Source organism: Alexandromys fortis, unplaced genomic scaffold (assembly GCF_014885135.2).
Source record: "Alexandromys fortis isolate MF-2015 unplaced genomic scaffold, M_Fortis_MF-2015_v1.1 scaffold_40, whole genome shotgun sequence".
Lineage (NCBI taxonomy): Eukaryota > Metazoa > Chordata > Mammalia > Rodentia > Cricetidae > Alexandromys > Alexandromys fortis.
In genome coordinates this window covers 9,505,433-9,524,884 of record NW_026067966.1, presented here as the reverse complement: position 1 = coordinate 9,524,884, position 19,452 = coordinate 9,505,433, and the positions used below count along the sequence as shown (strand labels likewise).

General features: G+C 40.4%; 1 protein-coding gene across 7 annotated transcripts in view; it reads left to right on the top strand.

Moving 5' to 3' along the window:
• The first annotated feature begins 604 nt into the window (after positions 1 to 604).
• The window catches only part of Creb1 (cAMP responsive element binding protein 1), a 57,376-nt gene continuing 38,528 nt past the window's right edge, over positions 605 to 19,452 (top strand). For 2 of the 7 annotated variants that reach the window (XR_007593969.1, XM_050154184.1), the window contains exons 1-2: positions 619 to 1,029; positions 17,419 to 17,540. Coding sequence is in view for 5 of the 7 variants with exons in the window: in XM_050154184.1 (XP_050010141.1) it covers positions 17,427 to 17,540 (114 nt within the window). In the remaining 2 variants the exon portion in view is untranslated. Of the gene's footprint in view, positions 1,030 to 17,016; positions 17,226 to 17,247; positions 17,271 to 17,418; positions 17,541 to 19,452 lie in introns of those variants that run through there. The other 5 variants (XM_050154185.1, XM_050154188.1, XM_050154187.1 and 2 more) reach the window with 5 other exon arrangements.

Sequence of the window (19,452 nt, the reverse complement as noted above, 5' to 3'; positions counted from 1 at the left end):
CAAAAAGTTGGAGAGCTGGTGGTGGGGCAACCTCAGAGAGCAGCTGCAGTAGCTTTAAGGCTACGGAAGTCACACCGTCAAGTTCTAGAGGTGCAAAGGGTGGAAGCCGCAGCACCGCGCTGCAGCTGCAGCTGCACGCTACCGCTGCAGAAATGGCTGAGAAGAGGCAACACAGGATGTTGTCTGAAAAAAGTCAGGCAGGTAGGGCGAGGGTCTATTTCGAGAGTTAACAGCAGCATCGGCCAGAGCAGATCACTTCTCCGGTCTCAGAGGGAGGACAAGGTACTCCTTGGCTTTGGCTGTACGCTCAGCGAAGCTGAATCTCAAGTGCCACGTGTTTCGTAGCTTTCATCCCGGTAAAAAAAAAAAAAAAAAAATCAGTTTGCGCCCCTGAAGGCAGTTTCAGTAGATTCCCCCCGGCCGCTGGCCGGCTTCTGCCTGCCCTTCCAGCGCCGGGCCCTCGCGGCAGTCAAAGTTCCCGGGCGGTCTGCTTCCGCCTCAGGATCAGACCGCGTGGGGGTTTCCATCAAGCACCCGCCACCCCGGGAATCCCCCCATCTGGCCACACACGAACCCCGCTTCCTCTAAATCTCCTCAGCCGGCGTTTGAAGCCTCCGCACGCCCGATTGAGGTTTGGACGTTCCTCCCGAGCCGGTCTCAACCCGCCTACACAGACCTGCCACCGTCAATCCCTCGGCTGCGCCCGAAAGGAGCCGAAGGCCTTCGGCAGGTTCCGCCACCAGCGTGGAGGCGGGGCCTCTCGAGCGGCTCCGAGCCGAGCTCGGCTGTTTCCGTGAGTGGCCGCTGCGCACTCGGCACTGGGCGGCGCTGGCTGGCTCCCTGGCTGCGGCTCCTCAGTCGGCGGCGGCTGCTGCTGCCTGTGGCCCGGGCGGCTGGGAGAAGCGGAGTGTTGGTGAGTGACGCGGCGGAGGTGTAGTTTGACGCGGTGTGTTACGTGGGGGAGAGAATAAAACTCCAGCGAGATCCGGGCCGCGAACGAAAGCAGTGACGGAGGAGCTTGTACCACCGGTAAGAGGAGCAGGAGGAGGAGGCAGGAGCCGGAGAGAGCCGGGGGGACGGAGGGGGGCCGGGGAGGCGCCGGACACCAGCGCTCGGGGCCTTCCCCTCGCAGGAGGGGCCGCGGTAAAGATGGAGCCTCCGCCCGAGCCCCACAACACCGCCGCCGCTCGCAGCGAACAAAGAATAATGGCGGCGGACTGGAGCCAGCGGCGGCCGGGCGGCAGCGACTCTGCCTGCAGCCAGCGGCGGCGCTCATGGCGGGGGGCGGCCGGGCCGGGGCGGGGTGCGAGCGAGCGGGCGGCCGGCCGCGGCAAGCTGGCGCCCGCGTTCCCGCCGCCGGCCGGGCCGGGCCGGGCGCGGAGCCGGAGCGGAGCCGGAGCGGAGCGGAGCCGCCCCGGGGGAGGCCGCCCGCCCGCCCGCCGCCCCCCGCTCCCCGTTCGCCGCCGCCCGCCCGCCCGCCCGCCCGCTCGCTCGCCCGCTCGCCTGCCCCGGCTGTGCCGGGCTGGCAGCCCGGGCCGCCGCCTGGGTGCCCGTGGGGGGTGGAGGAGGAGGAGGAAGAAGAAGGCGACAGTTGAGGGCAGAGGAGGTGAAGGTGCTGCCGCCTCGGCGGCGGAGCCCGCTCGGCGAGCGGACGAGCCGCAACGTCCGACCTGCTTTCCTCTCCGCTCTTGGTGCAATAAAGTTCGAAACCCAAGGTTTTCTCTGGTGCTGTATTTTGTTCTCGCCCCTGTCCCCTGATCCCACGCGGTTGGAGAAAATGCTGTTTTCTGCCCTTGGCTACTCGAAGGGAGATTTTTGGCTATTTTCTTCATTCCTCGGTTTTGTAGATGAAGAATTAAAACAAAAAAAAAACAAGAAAATCATGGAAATGCATTCTTTTGGGAAGGAAAGGGGCGCTAAGAAAATATATTTATAATAACTTTTTACAGAAACTGTTGGGATCTTGTAAAAGGGAAGCTGGTGTTTGAAAACAGTTTCGGTTTTAACCCTTTTCAATAAGATAATAATCACTTGAGGGCCATCACTCTGAAACTCTTCTAAGAAACGAATATTAGCTGAGGTACTTTTTTGTTTGATATCATTGGGGGGAGGCAGTCTTGCCAAGCTTTGAGTCATCGGATCTCCCCTTAATCTTGCTCACTCCTTGCCGTGTTTCTCACACACTTCTGTCTAAACTTTAATAGAGGATCGAAATAATTCTCACTCTAAAAATAGTCATTATTTGTGTATTGTAGTAGGTAATCCCAGTCTGAGGTTGTGACAGTTCAAGCCGGTGGAGGTTGTGGTTTATCTTTTTTCCCTTCACCTAGAACATTGGCAAAGGAGACTGTCAAAAAGTCATCGACACATTAAAGATTGAAGAGCATTGCAGTATGACCTATTTAAACCTGTCATATCTTCTCAAAAGTTACAGTGGGATTGTAGCCTCCCCTGGCATCACATCTGCCTTTAAAGATTTAGCATAAGATACTTTTGTGCCATCTATTAAAATTTTGTGCACCTACTCATCATTTCCTGGCTTCAAAGCAAAACCCCAAGTAATTATTTTAGTTGCTTTGAAAGATGCACAGTTTGTTTTTAAATAACCAGTTGTGATTGCTGCATGCAAGACCTTTGGTTAGGAATAAATGCTGATTGATAGTAGAGTCATTGTGTTTGATTTTTCTGTGTGTCAGTCAGGACTCTGAAACTTTGTTGCATTGTTAGTCTTTAGCACTTCAACAATTTGCTATTGTCAAGAAAATTAAGATGGGGTGAGGGAATGTTTCCATAGGATTAAGAAGACAGTTCTGTTTCCACACAGTGAAGAACTTACACATGTAATGATGTTGGTAAAGTGGGTTTTTTTTTTTTGGTTTTTTTTTTTTTTGGTTTTTTGGGGGGGGTAAAGTGGTTTTTACAAACAATTCTTTTACAAACCAATAGAGATGATACATGAAAATGAGTCTTTCCTTCTAAGAATAAGATTTTTTCCTGGTGTGTTCTTTCGTCAATCTTGACCAAAAGATATTTTAAATTTTATTTTTGGAGAATCAGATTGACTGAGCAGTTGCAGAGGAAACTTGGGACACTTTTTGTCTGCTTTAGTTTTCAAGCATTCACCTGGAACCTGGCCTGCATTGTAATTCTCCTGGCTCCTAGGGGCCAGGAAAAATGAAGCTGTGCCTTCTTCCTCTCATCCATTCATTCACTTTTTATTTGTTTATTCATGGACATGTGCATGTGGGAACTAATGAATTAGCCTGGCAAAGGTGGCACACACCTTTAATCCCAGCACTCTCCGAGGCAGAGACTGGCAGATCTATGAGTTCAAGGCCAGCCTGGTACACCAAGCTAGGGAGTTCCAGGACAGGCTCCAAAGCTTGTCTACAGAGAAACCCTGTCTCGGAAAACCAAAAAGCAAGCTAATGAATTATTTTTTGAAAGAATGTATCTAGTGGATACTAAAGGAACATTTCTTCTGGAGTTTGAAACTAGTGTCAGCCACTTTTGAATGAAACTTCACTCAAGAGCCTGAAGAAACAGAAACCCAATCCATAAATTTCCTTTTTTCACTTTCAGAAGCTAATGTATCAACTCTAAATTAGCAATTTTTATTTTCTTAGAAAAGTAAAAGTGTCTCTCCTAAGGCATTGTTTTTGTTTGTTATGAGTAGTTTTGGAAGATCAATTATGTATTTTTTAAATATCATCTCATATGCCCTTTTTAATCAGAGAATATTATTTGTGACAATGCTTACATTGGGTCACTGAAAAGTAAGTTAGTTCCATAAACAGGTAGATTGGCAGTTGCAGCCATATAAACTTTGCAGTTATGTATTCATATAACCATCTTTCTTGCTGTGTTACTTCCAGAACTAACTTTTGTATTTTGAATAGTTAGAGCTCAAATCTGAGCTTAGATAATTACACCAATTCCTTGTGCATGTGTGAACTTGACTATACAGTTGTAACACTTGACAGTAGTCCATGGTGATTTGAATATTTAACACTTGCTGTGACACACATATCATGAGATGTGTCTATTTGGTGTGGAAAAATTACAAGTCTGGGTTTGAATCCCAGCATTGCCAGTCCTTTCATGTGCCTACACTTGGGAATTTTGTGACCAGGGGAAGTGTCTTCTTTCTCTGCCTCAGTTTCCTCGTTTGTACAATTAGAATAATAGCATATTCTTTTGGTATTTTTAGATAACTAGAAAGGGCTTTTCCTTCAGCAAATTGTAATGTTCATCTTAGCTTTAACTTCTACCTTTGGGGCCTTTCACAGGTGTCTTAATTTCTCCAGACTTACTGTGTTTAATACACTGGGCCAGAAAGTCCCACAAATCCAATGAGGAATTTCACTCTTTACTCTCAAGGAACTGCTGGGAACAGTTATTTATCATTAGAAAATAATCAAAGAAAAGAGAGCACTCTTGGTGAAGTAAAAAGCAATCCTTCTTTTGTATTTTCAGTTTTGTTTTTTAAATTAATTATTCAGATGGTACAGAACATAAAGTTTAGCAAAAATAGCCCATGTGTCTTCAAAAGCACTCTCCATACACAAGTAAATGTGAGTGTCTTCTTCACACAGGTAGTAGTACGCGATGCAGACCTGTCCGCCCCTCTGACACTCATTGCCTAGGCTAATTATAATGACTTTGCAATTGGTTTGTATAAGCACTTAAAGACCGTTTAAAAAGATCTTTAAATTTTATGTATGTACGTATGTGTATGGTTGATTGTATGAATGGGCACTGTGTGTGTTCAGGAGCCTGAGATGGTCAGAAGAGAACATCAGATTGATCCCCTGGAACTGGAGTTTCTTGTAAGCCACCATGTGGATGCTGGAACCAAACCTGGGTCCTCGTCAAGAACAGTAAATGCTCTTAACAACTCATCCCTTCAGCCTGAGTCTTTTTATGAAAGTATTTTTTAAATATGGGTATGCTTAAATCTATTAACCTTTAGGTGAGCTGATTCTGTTTCTAGACCATGCATGACCTTGTACATTGTGACGCCACCAAGCTTGGTAGTAGTAGTGCACACCTTTAGTCCCTGCACCCAGGGGGCTATGCCAGCTGGATCTCTGAATTCAAGGCCAACCTGGTCTACAAGTAAATTGTAGGCAGGGCTTCATAGTGAAACCTGGTCTCAAACAAAAACTTTACTTAAGCAAAAATTATTTGAGTGAAAAATAGTGGGGTAGTTTGTGAGAGGAAGTGACATTTAAACTGCCTTCTCTCTCAGCTCCACTTTATAAAAGCCTTTAGTTAAAGATTAAGATGTATACAGGAACAAGCAGATGTGTAATAAATTGATTCAAGCCGGGCGGTGGTGGCACACTTGCCTTTAAAATCCCAGCAGATTAAAAGGATTAAAAAAACAGATTAAAGGAGGCAGAGGCAGGCGGATCTCTGGGTGATCGAGAGAGCTAGTTCCAGGACAGGCACCAAAGCTACAGATAAACAAGTTGATTTAAAAGGTGAGTGTAATCTGACTTTGACTTTGTTTCATTAAAATTCTTACCATCCTGACCTTTCAGTTATTATTTTAATCAAAAAAGTATTGGCAGTTTTCTCTATTGATAAATAAGAATGTTTCATTTAGTGTTTTTGTTTTGTTTGGAAGGCAGGGTGATTCTTTTATATTTATTTTGGTTGTCTGAGAGAGGGTCTTGTGTGTAGTCTAGATTATGCTAGAACTCACTATGTAGCCCAGGCTGGTCTCGGACTTGAAATCATCTGCCTCTTTAATTTCTTAGTTGTAATTAGTATTTCTTGCTTAAATAGAAAATGAATAGTTTGACGCACTGCTGTCTCCTGAGAACCACGCTGTGCCCACCCCCCTCCCCCCTTTTGAAAGTCCCTAGTTGGTTAGCTGAACTAAGTAAAATACATTTCAGCCTCAGCAGAAAACGAATCTTAGTGTCTTTTTGTTTCCTTCTTGGCTCCTAAGAGCAGCATTACGCTATATTGCATTTTATGTGTTCATGTGACAGATTTTCTAGACAGCGCATCCCACTTCTTTCTTTAGTTATTAAGTAAACCTGTCATGATAGACTTCATTGTTTGTAGATATAAGTTGAGAATGAAAGTGTTGTGGCCGTACAGCCTACAGCTTTATAAGGCTGTTACTGTCACTTGGAGGTTTCCTTAGTATTATATAATATTAACATGCTATTTTTACCTGCTGCATGATTAAGGTGTGCCCAGAGCGTTTATACAGATTTGGTGATGAGAACAGGTAGAGTTGAAGGTTCTAAAGGCATGTGACTTCTGAGTATTTGCAAACTATCAGTAAGGCAAATGTTTCCTCAGTGTGTTTGAGTTGTTCCCTGGGGTAGAATCAGCTCAGTGTTCTTGGTGGTGTTCTGTTTGTGTTTGTTTTGTTCCCAGCACTCTGGAGGCAGAGGCAGGTGGATCTCTGTGAGTTCAAAGCCAGCCTGGACTACAGAGTGAATACCAGGACAGGCTCCAAAGCTATCGAGAAACCCTATCTCTGAAAACAAAACAACAACAACAAAAGAAAGAGTAAGTTGATTGGGAATAGCTAAGTAATGACCTTGATGCAGGAGTAAAGGGTAGATCAGAAAGTAACCAGCCAGCAATGATGGAAGCTTTCTTTCCTGAACACTAATGGATCTTCTTTGAAACTAGGATTTAATGAGTTTCAGTTGTATCCTAATAACTTGGTTATTTGCTTGTGAGATTTTGGTTGCAGTTATGATGTAGATGTAACAGACAATGTTTAATTTAACCGGGATTTAATAAAACATTATTGAGAGATTTACCCCTGCTTGCCTTAACAATGACAGGAAGAAACATGGAGGCATCCTATTTTTCATCACAAAGTGATAATTATTGCTTATTTAAAAGCATTTATATTCTTAGGCTTTTCTTTTTTGTGATTTATTTGGAGACAAAAGTCTCCCCTTGTCACTTGGCTGGCCTGGAATTCACTTTGTAAACAAGGTTGGCATTGGATCTAGAGATCTACCTACCTCTGCCTCCTGTGCTGCTGCCGGGATTGAAGGCATGCCCCGCCACTAACAGCCATTATTACTCTTAAAGAGGTTTCTTGATTCAGTAGAAGCAGTATAGTTCACCGCAAATAACAATAGTAATATTCTGCTGTTATGTGTTGCTATTTATCAACCTAATTTGTTCATGGAACATTTGCTGATCATCAATTCGTAGTTGGTAGAATAAAATCACAGGGAAATGTATTCAGGTACTTAAGAAAATAATTCCTGGATAGCAAGTGAAGATTGTTCAGGTGCTATAAGTAGAATGTACATATTCTGTCTCTCACCCACAAAGAGCTTGAAGTGCACACTGTAGGGGATGGTGGTACAAGGACACCTCACTTTTGTCATGAAGAACTACAGAGTTTTGAAAATTCATGTGGCAAGTTTTGGTGGGCAGGCACCATTTCAGTGGAATATTGAAGAATTTGTATAGGTGGAAGTGTATATTCTAGGCAGTAAAATATACTACAAAATGAGGACAGTGGTGTTCAGTGAACTTGCTATATATACAGATTGGTGAAGAGAGCATTAGGTCACTGTGGATTGACAGTATAAGGGATCCTGAATATGAGGCACAAGTTTAAGTTTTATATAAGAAACAAGAAAGACATATATATATATATATATATATATCTGAATATATATATTCAGATAGAAAATACATTGAATTATCTTAAAATGTAGATTTTTTGACCTCCAGTGTATTGTAAAAGACATTATAGCTTCTCTATCAGCTTTATTGAAATGTTATTTACTATATATAATCCACCTGTTTGACAGATATAATTCAGTAGTTTTTAATGTTGTTACCAAATTGTGCATCTGTTGCCACAGTCAGCCCTGGAACATACTCATTACTTCAGAAAGAAATCATCACCCTCTAAAGTCCATACTCAGCAGCCCTAGACAACTGCTAATCTGTGCTTTATAAATTATCTGTTTTGGACATTACATATGAATGAAATCATTTGATGCATTCTTAATAGTGGCGAGCTTCTTAGCTAATATTTTCAAAGTTCACCCATATAGTATTTATCAGTATTAATTTTTGTTGCCAAATAATAGTCTATATTATACTCATTATTTTACTCATTAGTTCTTGGACACTTTGACTAAATGATACAATGTAGACATAGTTTCATTATCTTGCCAAGATATCAAGGAAAGTGTTGGACCTTATGTCAGTCCAGTTGCAGCTGTTTGAGGAACTGTCAGGACATTTTCTAAGGCTACTGCACATATTCTATATTCCCACTAGCAGTGTATGAGGGCCATAACGTCTCCATGTTCATATTAACATTTGCTATTCTATTTTCTCCATTATAGCCATTCTTGTGGGTGCCAAGAAAGCTATGTCATTATGGTTTTGATGTTTATCTCTCTAATGGTTTTAGACATCATTTCATATGTGTTTATTGGTCTTTTATGTATCTTTGAGAAGTATCTATTTAGATCCTTTGCCTGTTTTCAAAGTGAATTATTAATCTAGGTATAAGTGTCTTACCAGGTACATGATTTACATTTTCCTCTCTCAGTCTATTAATTGTCATATATCTCTCTCTCTCTTTCTTTCTTTCTTCCTTTCTTTCTCCTTTGTCTTTTCAAGACAAGGATCTTACTATAGCTCTGGCTGTCCTGGAACTCACTATGTGCTGGTCTCAGATTTATAATACCTACCTTTCCTGTGCCTCCCTAGTGCTGGGATTAGAGGTGTGTGCTGCTACACCCTACTCTATTGCTTTCTTGATGTTATTATTTGAGGCATGGATAGTTTCGTTTTTATTTCTAGTTCATCACTTCTTTTCTTCTGTTGCTTGTGCTTTTAGAATCTTTGCCTTGTTTTTTCAAGATGGAGTTTCTCTGGCTGTCCTGGAACTGCGTTTGTAGACCAGACTGGCCTCAAACTCAGAGATCCATCCGCCTGTCTCTGTTTTCCAAGTGCTGGGATTAAAGGCATGTGCCACCACCGCCTCGCTGAATCTTTTTCCTTTTTTTTTTTTTTGTCATATTTTCCAAATAACTCTGAAAGCCCAACAAGCAATACCATTTGTTTAATGAAAAGCAGTTGAAGTCTAATGTGTGTGGTGCTGGGCTCTGCCTGCTGCTCTCTCACTGGTCTGTGTCCATACGCCGTTTCTGGAGTGATCGGTGAAAGACAACGAAGAACCAGGAAGTGGCGATTTTGAACATGACATAATAATTGGCTACTTTCTGAGTGAATTTATGGTGTCAGCTTGGATTAGTGTATTTACAATTGTTCTATTTGGGAAATTCACTTTTAAGCTTACACAAGGTGAGTGATACTGCGTTCATTTTCTTTTAGAAATACTGAACTGTCCTTCGAAGTGTAAAGGATGAACTCACTGTCATAGGAAAGCATTTTTTTTTTGTAGCATTATCTCTCTGGAAGAAGATTTCAAAGCTTTTATTTTATTAATAACTACTAAAGTTTGTCTCTAAGAAATTTCAGTTTTAATTTATAAATAGATGACTTGGAGTAAAACATTCTAGCGTAGGTCATCGAAAAATGAATTAATTTTTTATTTCATTCCTCAGATCTGTATCAATAGAGAGATAACAATAAGTGCCAGGTCATATGACCCCTCCCCAATTTCTTATATCCCAGTCCTCATTTCCAAATGCACGTTTGCGGTTTTACATAGCTAATTAAATAGTAATATTTGTTTAGAGGGAATATTTATAAGGACCTAGGCCATAAGTTTGCTTTATACTTGTCTCTTTTAACAGAATGTGTAGCCCTGGCTGGCCTGGAACTTGCTCTGTAGACCAGGCTGGTCTTAGACTCAGAGATCCACCTGCTTCTGCACAACCACACCCGAGTACTGAAATTAAAGGTATGCACCACCAGGCTCGGTTTAATTGCAGATTTTTTTTATCCTTTTTTTTTTAACTTAAAGAAGAAATTTATTTTTTGTGATTTAAGGTGATTTGTACTTTGAGCTTTTATTAATTTTGATGTTATATATAGTAATCTTCCTTTAAAGAATAGTATTGAAGTTGTGTTAATCAAAATAACAATGAAAAAGTATGTCTACCTGGAAAGTTGGGCTTGATGTCGATTATTTCAAGACTAAAGATAAAAATACTGAACGTCAGATGTCTACTCAAAACCATACATAAAGAGCCAGGCGATGGTGGCACACGCCTTTAATCCCAGCACTCGGGAGGCAGAGGCAGGTGGATCTCTGTGAGTTTGAGACCAGCCTGGTCTACAGAGCTAGTTCCAGGACAGGCTCCAAAGCCACAGAGAAACCCTGTCTCGAAAAACCAAAAAAAAAAAAAAAAAAAAAAAAACCATACATAAAGAAAATACCCTGTATAATAATACTATAATGGTGAATGCGGGTCATAATATATTTGTCCACATTCACAGTGTGTTACATCAAAAATAAACCCAAATGTAAAAAATAAATACACACAATACAAATAAAAAAAAATTGTGCCACTGTCTACATGCCATTTGTCAGCTTCACAGAATATCCGTGTCTGCTTTAAATATAGTCTGCTAGAGCTTTGGGTTTGGGTTTTTTGTTTTTTATTTTTTTCATTTGCTGACGGACTGGTAAGCAACATATAATGAAAGTGACTTGCGTATTTCTTTATATTCTGTAGGATTTCAATGTTGATTATGTCTACACTTCTCCACTTTTATAATACTGATGACTGAGATGATAGCCCTGAAGCCTGTAAATTCCTTACAGACCTCAGCATCTCTACCCGTCTGTGAGCTAGGATGTGTGTCCTCTGACCCATGCCCTAGCAGCAGTCTAACCTTAGGGGACTGAGTTTTCATTGTCCGTGTCTGACTTGTAAACATTTCACCAAGAAAAGCATTTCAAGACCTACTTCAAAATAATTAACACTGCTTCTTCAACTTACAGACTTCTTAAAAGCACGTGGACAGTCAGTGTCCATTGAATGTAGTGGTCTCACACAACCACATTGAATAGAATACTGAACATTTAACTTCCGGTCATAACTTTGGGGTCTTTACAGTTTGGGAATGGAATTAGTTTATAAACCAGAACTTCAAATGTAAAGACTGGTTCACTCTTTCAATATGGAAACACTTATAAAAGTATTTACTTTTTGAAGGTGTACAGTCCTTGTTTCTAAGAAGCAAGCTTCCTGGTCCTTCTTGTGGCACTTTCCTTTAGACGTTACCTAAAGGGTCAGCTTCATGAAAAGCTGTATGAGATGAGTGTTTGCAAATGAAGTTCACTAGGAAGAGGTGGGAGACCAGGCCAGTGAGGTGGTTCAGGACTAAAGGTACCTGCTGCGATGCCTGATGACCTGAGTTCAGTCGCAGTGACCGACTAACAGAAGGTGAGAATCCACTATAGAGTTGCCCTCTGACTGCATTCTTGCGCATGTACATGGTGAATAAATGTTTTTTTAAGGCACTAATGCCATCATTTGAAAAGAAATGAAGCCCTTAGCGTGTCACATGCTGCATAGTTGCAGCTGCCTGCCAGGCAGCACTGTCTGTTGTTGCCCAGACAAGGAAGCTTGTTCTCAGAGCCGTGTGGAGGCTCACCTGAAAGAAAATGAGAAAGCAAGATGAGAAACTTGGAGTTTTCAACTTTCTTCTTGAAAAGAACTATATACTAGATATTCATAAATGACTGCTGTAAGTTACACAGTGTTTACACAATCACATAACACTTCCCCAGTTCACTCTTGCTGAATACTCACTTTGAGAACTCTTTTTCCTAAGCTATGAAACTTTTTAAGACTGGCACTCCCACAGCATGGTAATTACAAAACTGCAGTAAGCCATAAATACTGAAATTAAAATCGGGATTTATTAAGTAGTGTTGCAGCGTTGCTGTCTGCCGTCCACGTGGAGTGGTGGTTAGGTTATGCTGGTCACTGTTGCCACAGATTGTCTTTGAAGCATGGAAAGTAAGTTCCCGGTGTGATGTGGTGTGTGTGTGCCATTGTCTCATTTCCTAGAACAGGAGTTCAAGCAGTTGTAAACCATCTGATGTGTTGGGGGTGCTAATGTTGACCATGGAAGAGGAAGCAAACACTCTCAACTGATGAGCTCTCTCTCCAGCCCCTAGAATTAATTTAAGTCAGTACGTTACAATCGCCTTCATGTTACAACTTTTATGTCTTCTGTTATCTAGAGAAGAGATTTAAGTATAGATTTATTTTCTGTTTAGAAAAGACCTTGTTTTGAAGGGCTCAGATATTTTGAGAACAGATGTAATCAACTTGGTTTAGGTAGCTATTTATTTTAGTTGATCTCATTGCCTGTCTTCACTCATTATCAAATCTCGGCTTTAGACAGTTGGGGTTAATGAGTATTGAGTAAGGTATGTGTCTAAAATGGTGTGCATATGATGACTGAATATGATTTTTTCTTACCTAGTTTCAGTGAAGGGATGCTATATTTACCAGGAAACTAGTAGTCTCAGAAACTTGGAACATTGCTCAGTTTTGAGTATTGACTACATACATTTCAATTGTGGTAGACTAGACATATCAAAGCAGACAAATAGCGAATGTTTTGAGGTAACAGCCAGGAAGCTTTACAGGGTAAAGCACTTTAGAGGAGTGCAGGCAGTAAGTACCACATGGTTATTGACCGTGAGATAACCTCTGTCATACAGAAGCTGGACTGCTTACCTTTTTCAGTAACACTTCAGGAAGAAGCACCTGTCAGAGGTGGAAGGACAGGTTGGCAAGAGTTTTAATTTTAAATTCTTTGAAAAACTAAAAACAAGTACAAAACAACTAGAAATTACTGTATCCCATGGTGAGTATACTTTTATTTTTTGGTTTTTCGAGACAGAGTTTCTCTGTGGTTTTTGGAGCCTGTCCTGGAACTAGCTCTGTAGACCAGGCTGGTCTCGAACTCACAGAGATCTGCCTGCCTGTCTCTGCCTCCCAAGTGCTGGGATTAAAGGCGTGCGCCACCACCGCCCTGCCTGCAAAACGTTTTTAATTAATGTATTTATAACAACAGAATTGTAAGATTTATTTTAAAGATCTCTCTCTCTCTCTCTGTGTGTAGGTGTGTGCGTGTGTAGGTGTGTGCATGTAAGTGCAGGTGCATGCTGAGGCCAGACATGTCAGATCCTAGAGCTAGATAGAACTAGAGCCGAGCGTGAGCTGATGGAAGGCAAGTGCAGGCCTCTGAATGAGTGGTGCACACTCCTAGATGCTGAGTCATCTCTAGCCCTAGACAGTTTTAAAATTGCCCCAATACGCCTTTTCCTCAAGTTGCCCTGGAAACCTCAGAATTCTGTTTATGTGGTTCCCTTAAATCCCTGGAATTTTAGGAGATGAAAATGAGTTCATGAGCTTGTTCTTCTGCTGGGGAATCTTTCCTTGTTTTTAATTGAGGTCATTTCCATCTTAACAAACAGCATGTGTTCCATTAGTTAGAAGTTCATTTCTTTGAACTTTTATCTCACATCTTGAAAAGAATTAAATTTGTGAATTTAGAGGCTTAAATAGCCATGTTATGAGGATGGATTTGTTCTCTTTTTTTAAAGATTTATTTTATTTTAAAAACATGTCCGCATATATGAGACAAACGTGTTAGTGCAGGTGCTAGCAGAAGCCAGGACACAGCCTTGGATCACTGACGTTGGAGATACAGGTTATTGTGAGCTGCCTGATGTGGGTGCTAGTAATCAGTTAGGGCTCTGCAAGAGCTGTCAGCATGTACTCCTCACTACTCAACCATCTACAGCCCTGGAAACGGGTTTGCTTTCCAAAACTTGTAGACTATTGAGGATGTTAGGAAGATGAGAAGAAAAATGAAGAAAAAGTGAAGGTTCACAACCTCCTTTTCCTTTAGTGATTGTAAACGTGGCGGTTTGACTGGCGTTGATGAGCTTTCATTTGTGTTAACTTGGTGTAGACAGAGAGGTATTGCTGCCAAAGTTATTTCTGATACAGCACATTTCTGTGTAGGTGCCGCTTGGGAGAACTAAATGCTACTTGTTAGGACAGGTTCAGTGGTCAGCCTTCGTAATACTGAAGAATATACCACAATATACTCAAAATACTGCCACTATTTTTACTGGTCTGGTATTCCTGCACACTTCTACCATCTGCTGGGGTAGATATTTTTTTTGCCTGCTCTCTAGCCCTGCTTCTGCACAGTAGAATATAAACTCTATGAGGAAAAGTTGTCTAAAATTTCATTCTTTTGTTTTCTCTTAGTACTTTGATCAATGCTCAGCACAGTCAGATATTCTTTTCATATAAGAATAATGTATATAATGTAAATTGATAAAATTTATGGCTATTTTTAATAAAGTATATATCAGTAAAGGGAATTATTTTGTTGTAAGTTAGCCCGTTGCACTTTAAAAATTCCTAGTCCAATCATTTTAAGAGTTAAGATTTTAAAAAATACCACTGTGCCTGTGATGGGGTAGTAGTGATGGCAGTCAGAGGATGACTGTGGAGTTGAATTTTTGTTTGTTTGGTTGGTTTTTTTGTTGTTGTTTTTCCTACCTTTGAGAGGGCTTCCAGGGATCAAACTAAGGTTGCCAGGCTTGCATGGCAAGCCGCTTTTCCTGCTTTGTCTCCACCCCAGGGCTAATTTTTATATTCTTACTTGTTCAGGACCCCACAAATTGTTTCTGATAGGTTAATCCGTGTCTGGATACGACAGTTGGGTTGATGAAAAATCTGAAGATTCTACACATGTTGCCACACAGGCTGTTCTTCCCATACTGGAGGACATAAATAGGCTCAAGTTTTGCAGTGGGACATGAATGATCCTGTCAGCTCAGTCCAGCTGGCAGATTTCTGTTGTGTCACCCTCAAGGTGAAAATCAAAAGAAGAATATCTGTTGTAGTTGAGTCCAAGAACCTTCTCATCTGCATGAAATTCTTACCAGCACTGTTTCCTTATGAAAGACACAATTTTGCTGTTGCCAATTTGGTTGGTATCTGTTTAAGCTAAAAGTTAACAGTTTAAGCTTGATCCCTGCCCTGAGTAAGGGCTGGTAGCCATCTGCATGAAGTGATAATAAAATACTAGCAGTTTAGTTGGGGGCTTGTAGCCCTTGAAAAAACCATAACTTCAGTGAGAAAATATTATCTAATTAGTGGGCAAATAAGAAAATCATAGCCCTGTTTTGAGTGTCTGGGCTGTGACTACTTAACTTTTCTGTTCTTTTGTTATGACTTAGTACTGAATGCTATTTTCTAAACCAAAATCTCAAAAGAAGCCTTATACTTTAGTTTTTTTTTTTTTTTTTAAAAAATAAAGTCTCAGTGTGTTGTAAATAAAAACAAAAAATGACCCATGTGCAGATTTCCTTTGATCAAGTGGTAAAGTGAAACTGTGCGGATGGCAGCGTAGCTGTAAAAGTACGTACGGCTAGAAATAAAGTCTTTATAAATGATTGTGTACATTTTATCTGCAAAAGAGCATTAGAGTGTTCATTTGTTGCTCCTGAAATGAGTTCTTTCTTCCACATGTCATTTCCTCCAGGTCAGAAGTATAGATAAATTTTGGATAGCTAAATTGTTTTAATTGTTTTATTTTTACATACTATATTTTTTTAAAAAAATTAGGGTATAACTGTTATGATAATTTAAAGTTTCATGAGGGATAATAACCAGGTATTTCAGTTTTTTTTCCTCCATTTGTAAATAGAGCAAACAGTCAGCCAAAATGGTAATTTTAGCGTGAGATTTGAGAAAATGTCAGTGGGTATCTCCAAATCACTGTTGAAATACAGTTTTAGTCAATAGCTCAGAAATGTTACTCATGACGTTTGATGTTGATATTTTTTCTTTAAACTGTGCAAACACTCTTGAATCTTTAGAAGGAAAAAAATCTCTAACCAGTATTGATAGTAAAGTGTGTAAAAAGAATACCAGACACTTGTCATCCTATAAAAGCCCTGTAAGTTGCCACTCCAGCTGAGCGTTTTATTTCTCACACTCTTCCCGTGGATGCAGTGTGACATCTATGGTTTTCCGTTTTGTCTGTGTGTGTGCTTTTAACGTAAATGAGATTCCTTTCCATTTAATGTCATTATGTTGTAGACAGTTCTCTTTTTACTAAAGTAATTCTTTTCATAGGTCTCTTAAAGATGATTTTATGATCTTAAAAAACAAATTCTACATCAAATACCTTTTAACTGCATTTTTGTAAAAGTTTCATACTGACTCAGTATTTCAACTTTGATGATTTTGTGGTGCTCACAGCAGTTATTTTCCCAGTGTCTTGGGGGCTTTATGACTGTTTTAAATAACCATTTGTCAAATCTGACCTTTTTACTTTGTCATCTGGGTTTTATGGATGCTAGTATTTCTAACTTTGTATATTAATTTCTGAAGAAACATTTTATCATCATTTAAAACTTATAAATAAATAATGATGTATTAAATATTTGATACATGTTGATAGTATTATAATGATCATAAGGATGTGTCAATTTTGATTCTTAGTTTTAGAGTTGTTTGGTAAAGCATTGAGATTTTTCCGTTATGTGAGGAACGAGTATAGATATTGCTCATAGTACATTCATTTTTGTCTGGTAATATGTAGGCCTTGAGTTAGAAGAGGGATGCACCAGGAGTATTCCCTTCCACCACCAAACAATATTTAGAAAGGGTTGCTTCTTGTTACCTGAAAATTTACTAATCTTTTGTACCCACTGCTGCTAGGGGCTCTGCTCCACTGACTTCTGCTGCTGTTAGGTGCCAGAGCACTATACAGATCTGTAAAATTCTTAGCAAAATGGGCTCTACATGTGCTAGAGTTCACTATTGACAGTCCAGTATTTCAAAATGTGTTTTGCTTCTGTGTTGCACTCTGCCATGACTGAGAACTGGAGTCTCTGATGCGGCTCTGGCTTTAATCTTACATTTTTACCTCTGTGGTCCACTGTGTGGGCTTTTGAAACTTGGGCTGATTTGCCTTGGTACCTTTTGTCTACTAGTGCGTGGCTTACAGTTGCTCTGCTTCTTGCTCTGACAGGAGGAAATGCCTAGAGGAGGGACCTGACGCTCGCCCTGCTCTCTTCCCTCTTTCTGAACCTGACCGGTGCAGCTTGAGAGAATGAGCTTTGCTGCCCTCTGCCCTCCTCGTTAGTAAAGGAAGAGTCATGAGAGGGACCATCCCTATTTCCTGTTAGCAAGACACATCCAAGGAAGACTTTGAATTTCTTCATTGTTTGTTGTTTGAAGGTACTAGGTTTATAGCTCAGCAGATTTGAACAAATTGAGTAAAAGGTCAGCTCTATTCTGTTTTAACTAGATTTCTAAGTGCATTTACTAACCTAACCATCACGTAGACCTATTTGTAACTTTAAGTTTGCCTTTAAACTCACGAAAGTACAAAGCACTGTAGTGCTTGTAACGTTCTTCCATATTATTGTAGGTAACTAAATGACCATGGAATCTGGAGCAGACAACCAGCAGAGTGGAGATGCTGCTGTAACAGAAGCTGAAAACCAACAAATGACAGCTCAAGCACAACCACAGATTGCCACATTAGCCCAGGTATAAATACATGGAGAGATCCAGGCTGTGTCTCTTCCAAGAGAGTATCAGAATGCCGACTCACTATTAGTATTAGCGTATGTTTAGAAATGATAGTAATGACTAATTAACAGTAAAATGCATCATTAAACATTAATATAGTTTGTGTAGTGACATGATCCAAAAATAATTACTTTTTTACTAACAAATTAATTGGCCCTCTCAAGGCAATAAAACCTTGATTATGACAGCTGCCTTGTTTGGTTTTTTTTTTTGTTTGTTTGTTTTTGTTTTAATACCACACAGACTTATTTTGGGACCTGGAGGTACAGATATATTTGGAAACCTAAGTTTATATATTCTGATACTAAAAAGCAGATTAAGCAAGCAAATTGAGTCAGTCCTAAGAATGATAGCAGTCTCTCCCCTGTGCATTCTTAAGTACATTTAGTCTGGTTTTAAGTATCCTGTCCTTAAGGCCGTCATCTCCCGTTTATTATTTATTAACAGATCTTTACCTCAATATTCATGAAAACAGTGCTTAATATAAAAAACCAAATATATATAAACCTGTAGGGTAAGACTGATACTTCTTTTCCCCATTTTTGGAGACAGAATGTCTCTGTGTAGCCCTGGCTGGTATCAAACTCGAGAGAGATCCACCTTCCTCTGCCTCCACAGTTCTAGGGTTAAAGGTGTGCACAGCCATGCCTGGCTGGTTCCTCTCTAAAGTGAAGCTCCTTAGAAAAATAATCCTGCTAGAGGCTTTGCTTTGCCCTAGCTCAGCTAAGAATCTGCAGTGGAAATGACTGATCAAAATAAGTCCTGAGAAATAAAGGGCTCGCCACAGGTGGGATGAGGGTTGGTGTGAGTCAGATACTGGAGCTCCAGCAGGAACAGAGTAGGCAGGCTGCCTGTCTTTTCTCGTAAGAAAACAGGGTTTCCCCTGCAGATCTCAGGTAAGACAGTTAATATATCAGATGAGGCAGCACTTAGTAAATACAGGCTTAGTACAACATACTGAGAGAAGTTGGGGCTCATCTGAGCATTTTAGCTAAGCAGGTTCTTCGATGATGACAGCCTTCAACATGTGTTCTTCTGGTCTGGTTGTTCAATCAATATATATATATATATATATATATATATATATTCATCTTGGGCATTCTTTCTCTTCTCATGACTTTCTTCGGGAATTTGTATTCTTGATAAGGTAGAGCATGAAAAGATTAGCTGGCATAAGAATTCTTGGTAAGAAGACTTTCTTGAAAATTATCAGTTACTTTCTATGGTCCACTTAGTGTTGTTTACAAAGTTTGAGATCAAATTCATTTCTTATATCTAGCATATTATAAAGTACTTTAGGTCTCTACATATAAAAAGTATTAATAAATTGGTTCATTTCTGTTCTCTGTATTTAGTCATCCCCTCTTACAGTGAAAATTCACATCGTCACTTTGGGGCAGTTTCTTTCAGATAATTGGTGGTTGTTTTGTATGTCTTTTAGGATCCTTGTGATTCAGATATTATGCTTCTGGGACTGTTTGTTTGTTTGTTTATTTTCCTTCTGTTTTCTTTGCTGCTTTTCATCCTATTTGCTCTGCTTTTTTGGGAGGTTCTTCTATAACTCCATCCTACCATTTGAATCTTTATTTTGCTAACATGTTTCCAAGTGTTGTGTTTGTTCCTTGGGCAGTCCTTTGGTGTTTCCGTAGTGTCTCTCCCTTTTCATAGGTCAGTGTCTTCTTTTATCCTCAGGGGAAGGGGTTTGTTTGGGGGGTGGTTTTCATTTTTGTCTTGTTTTGGTGATTATTTTTAGTTTCTCTTTTTTAAATGCTCATATAGCTCTTCATCTTTATTTCCATTTGTTTTGGTCTCCATCTTTCCCAGTAGAGGCGTCCACCAAATTCTTAACACTCTGGATGTCTGCCCAGGA